Genomic DNA, 13,422 nt, shown 5'->3' with positions numbered 1-13,422 from the left:
TGGTGTATGTTTATTATTTGTGCCAAATTTCATAAAAATCGATGCATTACTTTTAACTGTGGATGAAAAACAAACAAACGTGGTTTTAAGCATTTTGTACAATCATCACCAATTTTCATTTACATAGTAGATGGTTCTTTTACGCTACACTTCAAAGTTCTGTGATGATAATTATGAAATTTCGTTAGCAGTTATGATACTATTAGAGACACTTTCTTGCAAAATTTCATCAACTTTTATCAATTGGTTTGAAAGCTATTGGTGTGGATAGGGGTGAATGTTAGTGAAAATTTTTCGTGTTTTTCATGTGCGATGTTTACCTATTCATAACTTTTGAATTTCTTTGCCAATTTTCATGAAATTTTCACAGAAGGTAGTTGATTATGTGTATATTATGTCTGCGAAATTTGATGATTATTGGTTTAGTACTTTCAATAGTACAATCGAAACAATGAAGGGTGCTGACTAATTGCTGTCTGAGAGGCTAAAATTACGTTCAGTCCCAATACATGTTTCGACTATAAAATTGTTGATAGTGCATCGATTTTTTTGAAATTTTGCCTATGCAACGAATGTAGATTGAGAGGTTTGTGTTCAAAATTTCAGCTATTTCCTTTGCCAAATTCAAAAGTTGCAGCGCTGACAAGCAAAACTAGGGGCTGTATAAAATTCAATGGCGCACATTCTACTTTTTCATTGCTAAAAGAAAAAGTACTGCACCAATTCCAATGAAATTTTGTAAGTTGAAATGAACACATATTTAGATATTACTAGGCCAAATTTGAGCTATTTTCATGTATCTATTACAGATTCATAGCTGTATTTCTGTGTCCCGATTATTGCGGATACAGGCTTTATGGAAGAACTCCTAGAGATACCCCTGAAGGAATTCTCAGAAAAAATATCATATAAGTTTCTGAAGGGATTTGTACACAAAATCCCTAAACTACTTCCTGGAAAATTTTTTGAAGGAAGTCTTGCAGAGCAAATAAAAAATCATGGAGGAATTTAAAGGTTTTAAGAAAAAAAAAACTCAAAAATTCTAAAGGACAACCCTAGAGAACTTCTGGAAGAATCTCCGAAGCTTTGCAAAACACAATGTTCTAGAATTAAATATTTTAGAATAACGTTTGAAAGAATTCATGGAGAAACCCGTAGAGAAATATTTCTGGAAGAATTGGCTCCAGAAATGGTTAAATGAATGCATATATGAAGGAGTACAAGCAAGCTCATGTAGCAATCCTTGAAGGAATTTCCTTTTGAATCCCTCAAGGAATCCCAGGAGGCAAGGCGGAATTCTGAGGAAACCTGTGGACCAATTTTAAGATGAATCTTGTTACAAGTTTCTTGATAAACTCCTGAAGAAGTCCCAAGGCAAATGCCTAAGCAAATTCCTGAGAATATCTGTAGAGGAATCCCTGGAGAAATGTTCAAAAATATGCATGGACAGGGGGGATGCATTCTGAAGCGATACTACGAGGAATGTTTAGAGGCATTATTACTAAAACCATTTCTCAGAAATCCAGCGAGAGTTTTTTTTTTGCAAATATTCCAGAAAATTATTGATAAATCCAGAAAGAACTCTTAAAGGAATTTCCGACAGTGACCCGGGAGGTAATCCTGGAGATTTTTTTCGAAATTTAAATAAGAATTCTTGATAAACTGATTGAAGGAATTTTAGCGAGAATGTTTCTTCCACGATAATAACAAAAAGTTTCGTGAAACAAAACTGCATTGAGGGGTTTTCTCGGAATGGCACGGTAAAGGCTGGGTATGTTGCGCAATACAGATCCCATTGTGTTCCACTAGCCTCTGCCCAGCATCTCCTATCCCTACCTCCTCATGGTACCGGTCGGAAACTATGAGCAACCTTAGGGAAGATCGGGTAACCAACCCGGTGGGAACTTTGGTCGTAGGCTGACAGGGTTTGCTTCGGCATACCATTTTACGCATTTTACGCACAGCTCGAACGCGAGTACGATCGCTGCCCAAGCCACGACGTCAAGATCATCGTAGGAGATTTAAACGCTCAGGTAGGCCAGGAGGAAGAATTAAGATCGACGATTGGAAAGTTCATCGCCCACCAGCAGACGAACGAAAACGGCCTACGACTCATTGATTTTGCCGCCTCCAAAAACATGGCCATACGTGGTAGCACATTTTTCCAACACAGCCTCCCTTATCGTTACACCTAGAGATCACCACAGCAGACGGAATATCAAATGGACCACGTTCTGATTGACGGGCAGCACTTCTCTGACATTATCGACGTCAAGACCTATCGTGGCACCAACATCGACTCCGATCACTATCTGGTGTTGGTCTGCGCCATCTGCGCCCAAAACTTTCCGTCATTAACAATGTACGGTACCGGCGACCGCCACGGTACAACCTAGAGCGACTAAAACAACCGGATGTCGCTTCAGCATACGCGCAGAATCTCGAGGCCGCGTTGCCAGACGAGGGCGAGCTCGATGAAACCACTCTAAAGGACTGTTGGAGTACAGTGAAAGCAGCCATCAACGACGCAGCCGACAGCACCATCGGGTACGTAAAACGAAATCGACGGAACGAATGGTTCAACAAAGAGTGCAGAACGGTTTTAGAGGAGAAGAACGCAGCGAGGGCGGTAATGCTGCAGCAAGGGACCCAACAGAACGTGGAATGTTAAGAAGCGGAAACAGCAGACTCGCCTCTTTCGGGAGAAAAGCGCCGCCTGGAAGAAGCGGAGTGCGAAGAAATGGAACTGCTGTGCCGTTCCCAAGAAACACGGAAGTTCTATCAGAAGCTCATCGGCAGCCAATTAATCGTCCCATAATAAATTAAAAAGTTTCCATAAATAATTCGAAAATTACCAATAAATAATTAGGGGTGGAAGCAATAATAAACTAGAAAAGTTCCATAAACAATTCAAAAAGCGCATAAATAAATCGAAACTTCCCATAAATAATTGATTTTCTAGCAATAAAAAATGTAAGAATTTCCACAAATAAATCAACAATTGCAATAAAAAACTATATTTTTTCCAACAAAAATTTTCGAACATACTACATTATAGAACTATGATAGAAAGACTGAAACTATTGTGCAATTTAACAGACAATCGCTTGCTGTCCGAACTCGCTAACGCTCGTCGGACTTAAAAAAGGGATAACATCTCTGTTCGCATTATACCGGGCAAATTCTTGGATCTGTGGATTGCCTAGAACCGAATCGACGCATTTACGGCGCATCGGATTTCGGAAACATCGGCGGCCTTCTGCCGCCTCAGTTCCTCAATCCTCTATGCGGCTTCGCCGCATGGCTCAGCCGGTACTTTTACCTTGCTCATCAGTTCCTATTTATTGCTAAATTTTCAATTGCTTTTTTGATGTTTTTCAATTGGGAATTTTTAAATTATTTATGGAAAAATCAGATTTATTTATGGAAAATTTTAACTGTTTTGGTGGAAGAAATGTAGTTATTTATTGCAATTATTGAATTATTCGTGGAAATTCCGACGTTTTTTATTGCTCGAAAATCAATTATTTATGGGAAATTTTGATTTATTTATGCACTTTTTGATTTGTTTATGGAAATTTTATAGTTTATTATTGCTCCCACCCCTACTTCTTTATTGGCAATTTCTGATTTTGTTACGGAAAATGATCACTTTTTTATGAGTCGTTTATATTTTAGCCGAAGCTCATCGCATCCCGCAATGGCTTCGTGCCGCGAGCCCAAATATGCAGGGATAAAGACGGAGGCCTCTTGACGGACGGACGTGAGGTGATCGAAAGGTGGAAGCAGCACTTCGAGCAGCACTTCGATGAATGGCGTGGAGAACGTTGGCACGGGGCCCACGGCAACGGAAGAAACGACGACACCAGTGCAGCGAAGGACGGAAATGAACCAACTCTCACGCTAAGGGAAGCTGAGGATGCCATTCACCAGCTCAAAACCAACAAAGCAGCTGGTAAGGATGGTATGGCAGCTCATCAAGATGGTCCCAGAAAAGTTGGCCACCTGTCTGCACCGGCTGATAGTCAAGATCTGGGAAACCGAACAGCTTCCGGAGGAGTGGAAGGAAGGGGTAATCTGCCCCATTCACAAGAAAGGCGACCATTTGGAATGTGAGAACTTCAGAGCGATCACTATTTTGAATGCTGCCTACAAATTGCTATCCCAGATCATCTTCCGTCGTCTGCCACCTAAAACGGATGAGTTCGTGGGAGGATATCAAGCCGGCTTCATCGACGGCCGGTCGACAACGGACCAGATCTTTACCGTACGGCAAATCCTCCAGAAATGCCGTGAATACCAGGTCCCAACGCATCACCTGTTCAGCCACTTCAAAGCGGCATACGATATTATCGACCGCGCAGAGCTATAGAGAATCATGGACGAAAACGACTTTCCAGGGAGACTGATTAAAGCAACGATGGACGGTGTGCAAAACTGGGTAAGGGTTTCGGGTGTACTATCCAGTTCATTCGAATCTCGCTGATGACTGCGACAAGGTGATGGACTCTCATGCCTGTTCTTCAACATTGCTCTGGAAGGTGCGATACGACAAGCCGGGCTCAACAGCCGGGGAACGATTTTCACAAAATCCGGTCAATGTGTGTGCTTTCTCGGATCCTTACTGACGGCTGACATCAGCGTGAGCCGTGAAATTCGGAGGCGCATCATCAGCGGAAGTCGGGCCTACTACGGGCTCCAGAAGAAACTGCGGTCGAAAAAGATTCACCCACGCACCAAATGCACCATGTACAAAACGCTAATAAGACCGGTAATCCTCTACGGGCACGAGACATGGACCATGCTCGAGGAGGACCTGCAAGCACTCGGAGTATTCGAGCGACGCGTGCTAAGGACGATCTTCGGCGGTATGCAGGAGAACGGTGTGTGGCGGAGAAGAATGAACCACGAGCTCGCTGCACTTTACGGCGAACCCAGCATCCAGAAAGTGGCCAAAGCCGGAAGGATACGGTGGGCAGGGCATGTTTCAAGAATGCCGGACGACAACCCTGCAAAGTTGGTGTTCGCGACAGATCCGGTTGACACAAAGGGGCGTGGAGCGTAGAGAGCACGATGGGCGGATCAGGTGGAACGTGACTTGGCGAGCAGTGGACGTGACCGCGGATGGAGAACGGCAGCCACGAACCGTGTATAATTGAGAAATATTGTTGATTCAGTTTTATCTTGAGTTTGATGTCATATCAAATGAATGAATGAATAAGGGCATGATTTTTACAACAAAAATTGGATATATCATCTATCCTATCTGCTTCCCAAAAACTGCCCTTTATTATTTTCAATCTAACCTTCCACTCATCTCGAAATAAAAAAATAACAGTTAAATATCAAGTAAAATATGACTGTCACTTACCTTTCACCAGCGTGAGCCAGAATGCCATCGCCAGCAGCACCGCCGACGATAAGCTAATGTTGAGTGACGTGTTCATGTTGGTGTGAGCCAGCGAACTTTTCTCTATCCAACTTGCCCTAGTAGCACTAGTACGTTATCTTCTTCTTCTTGACAATGCCGCAACCGTTGTCGTTGTCTTCTTGGCTGCAGTCGTCGTCACCGCAGTCGCCGCCGCCACTACTGATAAACTATTTTTCGCTGATATGTAGCTGTAGTCGCTTTTCCCGCAAGCCACTTTTCGCGGCGGATTAAATTTATTTTCTCTGTTTTGGCAAAAGTGGATCATCAACCTTTTTTACGACGTTCGAGGTTTTTTTTGTGGAATCGCAGCAAAATGTTCTGTCAAAAACTTCCAATTTGTTGTATCACTACCGTTCACTTTCAGATTGTGGTATATTTTTCACTTCAATTAGCGTGATGCTAATTGCCTCAACATTATCCTGAAGGAATTCATAAATCTACTTGGGCTGGTACAGCCACTTGGTTACGTTGCGAGCAGCGAGCCAGGAAATACAGGAATCACTAAATCACGCACCACTTGCTTTTTGTGTGCCTCCCATGGGATCCCTCTCCAATTGTCTAACGGAAATTTATGTCTGCTGCTTGGCCGGAGTCTTGGGAACTGCAAAGAGATTAAAGAACATGGCATCAGATCGGAGGATTGAAGCGTGTTGAATCTTGAAGATTAGACTTGTCTGTAATGAGCATAATTTTGAACACTGATTTATCTGTCATTGACCAAAGATGAACCAGCCTTGGGCTGAAAATCTGTATAATAAAGTAATTATAATAATAACTCTGTCAATGATTATTTTGCATTTGTAAATTATGTGGCATGAAACGAAGATGCTCTATGCCCAAGGAAGTCAAGGAAATTTCCAATACGAATGGTTTCTGGACCAACCTGGGATCGAACCCGTCACCCTCAGCATGGTCTTGCTGAATACCCGCGAGTTTGCTACTGCGGCTATGATGATGATGAAGTATGATAAATCTTTTCCACTGGATGATATTATCAATCTTATAAACCGGTCTAAAGAGCACACTTCTTAAGATTTATTCTAGCACTCTGCTAAGGGATGCGACTGTGTGTGGTAAGCAAGACGGCGGCGATGGTAGTCGCCCACAATCGGGAAGGCTGCTAGCTGTCGACGAGACACCTCCTGGGATGGATCCAATTAAATTATGTGGCGATGTGCTGAGGCAGGACCCAAGTGTGAGCCACACTATCATCGCACCGCCGCCACTCTTCTTGAGTGATATGTTTTATGGGCTCTTGTTACTACTACTCAGTCTGGTCCCACTACAGCTGCCGTCCGTCTCCCCGGGCTTTGATTTATGTTCCGTCGCCGTCCTCCCTGATTCCCAGTTTTGCGCCATTCTTCATTTCGGTATGATTTCAGTATACAAGGATATGTGCGGTATAAGGATAAATGGATGGATGTGGTAGATTTTATTGGATTTAATTTGCGGCACATATTTCCTACACCACTTGATACTGAGACAATTGTCTGGTGAAGAACGAGGGTGTTTCCATGGTTGAAGAGTTTTGCTGGTCGAGATGTGTGTGTACTTGTGTCATATTCTTTGATTAGCTTAAGAATCATTTCCAATAGGTTTACTAACAGTGAATCTGTTCAGGGCAAACAGTTTCAGACGTGCCTTGTGATCTAACGGCTACCCGTTACTGATTTGTATGCAGAAGGTCTCGGACTCAGTGCCTCCATTTCCCCTTTACTAATATTTTGTTTCCTTCAATATACGTTTTCTCCTTCTCTATGAACATATATAACTCTTGCTTAATAATATATTCACAGCGTTCATCTTCTTTCGAACTTCACAAGAAGTATAGTCAATCATTCACAGTAATCTTGTTTAACAAACAGTCCTAACGCCTTACGCCAACCAAAATGGCAATCTACACATCAAAGTAAACCTCTGCGAAACAGCCAGAGATGGGAACACTCGCGTCCAAGCTATGGTCCTCACAAGTTCCTACCTCATGCTTCCACGGGTCAAGCGATGATAAAGACCGCCAGCTAAGAGTTGTGTGCTTACCCGAGCAAAGTCTTACAACAAAATGATAGCAAATCGAAAACACGATTTGTAATCAGCAGCAAATTCATATCACAATTTGATATCAGATTGTCTTGATTCAACTTGAATTCAAATTTTGATTTCGTTTTGCTGTCATATTATAGTTATTTATGTAACGAGTTGCAAAAAGTTGATTTTTTCAGCACGAGTCGTACATTTATCCAACGAGGCTTGCCGAGTTGGATAAATACGAAGAGTGCTGAAAAATCGAGGTTTGCAACGAGTGCCATACAAAATTTTATGCAATGATTTTTTCATTATACAACTCATTTGAGTTGCATAATGTTCATAATGCAACCCAAATGAGTTGCATTATCAACATTATGCAACTATTTTTCATTATGCAACCCATTTCAGTTGCATAATGAACCAGTTCGAAAAAAAAGGTCATTATGATACCAAAATGAGTTATATAAAATAGAAATTATGATACTGAATTGCATAAAAGTTTTTAACCAATTTCAAAACTTCTAGACGACCTTGTATAATACAACTAATGCTATACCATCACTGCAATTAAAATATTGCATTTAAGTTTTCATATCATTCGTAAAACTATACATTTAACGATTTTTCCATTTTTTCGCACTGATACCAAAAACAGTTATCAATTTGATATCACTGATGGCAGGAATTGTTTTCAACTTGCTGTTACGGGAACATTTTTCTGCTCTTATTTTTGATGTTTTAACCGTTAAAACGACCAAAATGACAACAACCTGAGTTATCATAATTTGCAATATCACAACATCAAAATTAGTTTGCAATTTGCTGTCAAGCTTTGCTCGGGTAGCTGGTAGTGCAGCCCGGGCACTGTTCAGCTAGATTGAGGAGGTACGTCTCGATCGTCTGTTCACCACACCAAGGAGGTGCGGCTCAAACTGCGTCTTTTCTGGCATCCAGCGGCTGAATATGAAATGCTTCTCCACCGGCAACCCCACCACGGTGGATAGGGGACCTTAGGCCTACAACCTACTGTCTCCGAATCCCCTAAAAACGTTACTGAAAACTAAAATAAGAGATTACGAACAGATTCAACGGCAACGACTTTCAGCGCGAAACAACGGACAAGAATTAGAACTTGGAATGTATTAACCCTAGCCCAGCAGGGTAAACTGACACAACTACCCAATGAGGCACGCCGTATGAGGCTTGAGATCCTAGGACTGAGCGAAGTCCGTTGGCCGAACTTTGGAGAACACAGATTGGCGTCGGGTCATATTCTGCTATACCCTGGCCTACGAGATGAACACGCTCTTCGCCACCGTGTAGTTGGTTTCCTGCTCAGCGCTCATGTCCACGTTGTGCTCATGAAGTGAAAACCTCTTATTGAGAGGATAATTGAAGCAAGATTCAGAACACGGGTTCGAAACCTTACCATGATCCAATGTTACGCGCCAACCGATGCTGCCGAATTGCAAGATAAAGAGAACTTCTACAGTCCACTGAATGCTGTCGTGGACAAGACTTCGAAAGGTGATATCAAGATCCTCATGGGCGACTTCAACGCGAAGGTTGGTTCCAACATCTCGAACTATGAGCACGTCATGGGACTCCATGGTCTCGGAGAAATGAGCGAAAACGGAGAGCTGTTTGCAGAGTATTGTGGCAACAATGATATGGTTATTGGAAGATCGCTCTTTCCTCATCGGTCAGTGCACAAAATGACATGGGTTTCCCGTGATGGCGTCACGGAAAATCAAATCGACCACATATGCATCAGCTGAAAATGGAGACGGAGCCTTCTTGATGTGCGGAACAAACGTAGCGCCGACATTGCGTCCGACCATCATCTCCTAATCGGCGAGATCCGACTGCGCATTGCTAGGATCCATCGACAGGAGGAGAAAATCGGGCGCCGGTTCAACGCGACGCTGCGGTAAAAAGGTCCTTCGTCGAGGAGCTAGAGAACCGTGCTGCGGATATTCCAGCAGGTGGAAGCGTAGAAGATCAATGGAGCGCCATCAAGAACGCCTTCATCGCCACCGGCGAGAATAATTTGGGTGAGCTACGCACCCGGGAAAAGCAGTGGATCACAGATGATACCTGGAGGAAGATAGAGGAGCGAAGGAACACCAAAGCCGCGATAGAGCGAGCAGAAACACGAGGAGCCAAAGCCGTAGCTCGTCAGCGCTATTCGGCTCTCGAGAAGGAAGTGAAACGCTCATTTAGACGGGACAAAAGAACGTGGGCGGACATCCTAGCCGACGAAGGCGAGAATGCCGCAAACACCGGCGACGTCCGTCTGCTCTACGATATTTCACGTCGCCTTAGTGGGAGTAAGATGAATGCTTCGATGCACGTGAAAGACACGTCTGGTCAGTTATTGACCGACCCGGCTGACCAGTTGAAACGCTGGTTCGAGCACTTTGGAAACCTTTTGCAAGTGTCGGTCACGCCATCAACACCGAAGCTCTATCAGTGCAGGAAATAGAAACAATCATCCGTAGCATGAAATCGAACATGGCCTCAGGGGTCGTTCGCCTATCAGCTGAGATGCTCAAAGCCAACTCCGTAGTATCCGCACACCTACTGCACCAATTATTCTGTAACATATGGGAAACCGCGACATTTCCGGCCGACTGGATGCAAGGCGTTTTAGTGTTGTAGTCGTAGTCTTAGGTACCCAAGAAGGGCGACCTGACTGTATGCGATAATTGGCGGGGCATCATGCTACTGTGTATCGTTCTCAAAGTCCTCTGCAAAGTGATCCTTAACCGGATACAGGAGAAGATTGACGCAACTCTCCGACGGCAGCAAGCAGGATTCCGTGCCGGACGTTCCTGTGTGGACCATATTGTCATGCTCCGTATCATCCTGGAGCAAATCAATGAATCCTAAGAGTCTCTCTATCTGGTATTCACTGATTACGAAAAGCTTTCGACCGTCTCCATCACGTAAACATGTGGAAAGCCCTCAGGCGCAAGGATCTCCCTGAGAAAATCATCGGCCTCATTGGAGCACATTACAGGGCATTTTCGTGCAGAGTACTACCCAACGGTGTTTTGTTCGATCCCATCCGGGTCGTTGCTGGAGTGAGGATGTATCCTATCACTGCTACTGTTCCTCATCATAATCGACCAGATCCTGGTAGGTGCTATTGACCGTGAACCAAAATGGTGGGTTGCTGTGGCAGCCTATTACCATGGAGCACCTAAATGACTTCGAACTGGCTGATGACATTGCTCTGCTAGCTCAACAGCGATCTGGTATGCAGAGCAAGCTCGATGATCTTGCCAATCGCTCCTAAGCGGCGGCAGTTCTTACCATCAACGTCAACAAAACCAAATCGTTGGATGTAAACACGATCACCCCTTCCAGCATTACGGTAGCTGAGCAATCAGTGGAGAATGCTGAAGGCTTCCAATATCTTGGTAGCTGTAGGGTTTGTACTGGCATGCACTCTCTATGTTTACATTGAGTGTGTAGATGGTGCGAATTGAGCAGTTACGAATGAGCGTGTAGAGTGACAGTTCCGAAAAAAGTGGAGCGTCGGCGGACGACGGACAGCGAACCTTTAGGAAGTCTGGTGAATCCGAACGACCGGAGAAAGCTACTGAACTGGAGAGCTGGAGTTTTCCGTTGCGAGAGTTACTTCCGGAAGTGGACCCTACAGTAGCCAAATGTCGGCCGATGGCGGCACCAAGATCGACATAGGTGCACGGATTAAGAAGGCGAGGGCTGGTTTTGCGAGTTCAAGAAATGTATGGAAAAACAACCAGATTAGTCGACGCACCAAAATCCGAATTTTCAACTCGAACGTGAAATCTGTGCTGCTATACGCCAGTGAAACCTGGTGTGTATCAGTGGAGAATACTGAACAGCTGCAGGTCTTCAAGTGTATTCTTGATCAACAATGCTATTACAATAATTAATCATTAAAATTAACCTTCCTAATGCATCTCAATAGGATCAGATCGCTGACGAAGTGTACGGTTTGGGGTAGAAAATGGCCCTAATGCATAAGAAAGGTTAATGATTTATTATGTAATATTTTTACATGCAGTTAAATGGAGGTACCGAAAAGCGTATTTTGCTAGACCTAGCATCTTTTTTCTTCCAAGTTATGAAATACTCAGCTATCACTTAGTTCCATAATGAAATGAAAGATCAATTGGGCATAATACACCAAATCATACCTCCGATAAAAAAAGACCCGCATCGTTCCTAATAATGCCACTCGGAAACCGGAAATCAGACACCAAAACAAATGGAGTGATCCTTGAGGAAATTCCCTCCCACATCGATTTCCGCCCTTGATGATGAAAAAATGGAATCTACTTACCCGGGTTCATCGTCGTCGTCGTCGTGGCCCGAACCGGTCCACAAGTGGTTAGCCTCGTCCTATTTGGTTTCGGTTGGTGGTTTATGTGGTTGGTCTTTTCTCCACTTGTTCAATGTCGTGCCAGCCAAGTGTCATCAGAGGGCAGGCAGAGCAGAGCCCAAGAGAAGGAACGAACGTCAGCATCCAGGACCATGCCGAGCCGGTGAGAAAACGTAACGTGCTTTTCCGTTTTTCCACAGCTCGGGTCGTCTGTAAGTGGCTGTAAGCAGCTGATGGCGGTGAATGGTAGCAAAAAGTGGGTGAGGGATTTGGCGTAGAATGCGCTTCATGATGAAAAGTTGTATTTAAGATGGAAATTAGGTTCAAAAGTTCTATTCCGCTGTAAGGTTCACGAGGTCCTATCTCCAATGCGATACGGCCTCAACGAGGCATTTAACACTGCACCCCCTCGATTTGCTTCCACTAAGTTAAACGAGCCGTTTGTGGAGGAGAGAAAAGGAAAACCAAAAAGACCACCGTTTGCAGTGCTTCAGTCTCGGTCGGTGGGAGTGTGTGTATGCCGTCTGTTTGACTTGAGCGTGGGAGGGAGAGCGATTTTCCTTTTTGGGGTGGGACCGGGAAGCGTGGGAGGAAGAAAAAACTGCCGAGCAAGAAGGACGAACGAAGAAAGATAGTCTCCTCTGGGTCGACTGTCGATTCTGGGGTGAAGAATGTGGTAGAGGGTGGAAGAAAGTGAAGAGAGCAAAAGCAAACAAAGTCGGTTGGATGGTCCGTCTGTGCTGCTGCCTTGACTCGTGGCTGGTTGAATGCGAAAAAGAGGGTGGAGTGTTCCGCTTTTTTTTTGGGAATCCCCTCCAGGATTGGAGCACGTGCCTTTGGTCGGGCTTGGAAACGAGTGATTTCAATTCATCAGAGGCTAACTTTATTTGCTTACAAGGAGGTGTGGTTGGTGCATTTTGCAGATAGAATTAGAGCTCTGCTAATGAAATGATTATTGAAAGGTGGAAGTGGCACTACAACATTTACCTGAACTGCGCGAAGAATTTGAGCACGGGAGACCAATAACGGAGGAAACGATTACGTCAGTGCAGCAGAGATCTGGAGTAATCCAACTCATACGCTGAAAGAATTTAAGCATGTCATTTTCCATCATAGCTTAGAGTAGCTTTTTTCAAAGATTCTCTCAACAATTCCTGCAGAAATTGATTTATTGCTTAGCATTTTTCAAGAATTTTTCGAGAAATTATTCTATAAATACCTGTTTGCGGTTACGAGCAAAATTCCTACAGGATGTTATTTTTTATTCAGATGGACTTTTTTCAGAAATTTCTCCAGACAGTAGTTGAGAGATTGTTGCAAGGATTGTGGTGTACTACTCATTACAGAAATTTTAAATGAAATCGTTCTGAGATTTCCTTCAAATGTAACTTCAGGAGTTCTCCCAAGGATTCCTTTAGTTAATAGTCCAGGGATACCTCAGAATGTTTTATGGGATTTCTTCAAGCGATTCAATAGTACTTTTGCCTGCGATTTGTACAGACATTTTAAAAATTCTTTCAGTAATTTCTTCACAGATTTTTCCATGGATCCCTCAAAAACATTCTAATGTATCTACCTCACCGTCATGCTC

At 43.7% G+C, this 13,422-nt stretch overlaps 1 protein-coding gene across 2 annotated transcripts in view; it reads right to left on the bottom strand.

The window, feature by feature from the left end:
• Positions 1-13,422, bottom strand: part of LOC109402227 (lachesin) — a 525,383-nt gene that overhangs the window by 443,772 nt on the left and 68,189 nt on the right. For both annotated transcript variants that reach the window (XM_062845257.1, XM_062845259.1), the window contains exon 2: positions 5,372-6,032. In XM_062845257.1, the coding sequence (XP_062701241.1) occupies positions 5,372-5,447 (76 nt within the window). In that variant the 5' untranslated portion in view covers positions 5,448-6,032. The remainder of the gene's footprint in view (positions 1-5,371; positions 6,033-13,422) is intronic.

The sequence above is a fragment of the Aedes albopictus genome, chromosome 1 (genome assembly GCF_035046485.1).
Source record: "Aedes albopictus strain Foshan chromosome 1, AalbF5, whole genome shotgun sequence".
Classification (NCBI taxonomy): Eukaryota; Metazoa; Arthropoda; class Insecta; order Diptera; family Culicidae; genus Aedes; species Aedes albopictus.
Note: the sequence above shows the minus strand (reverse complement) of the source record. Positions and strands in the feature narration are given on the sequence as shown.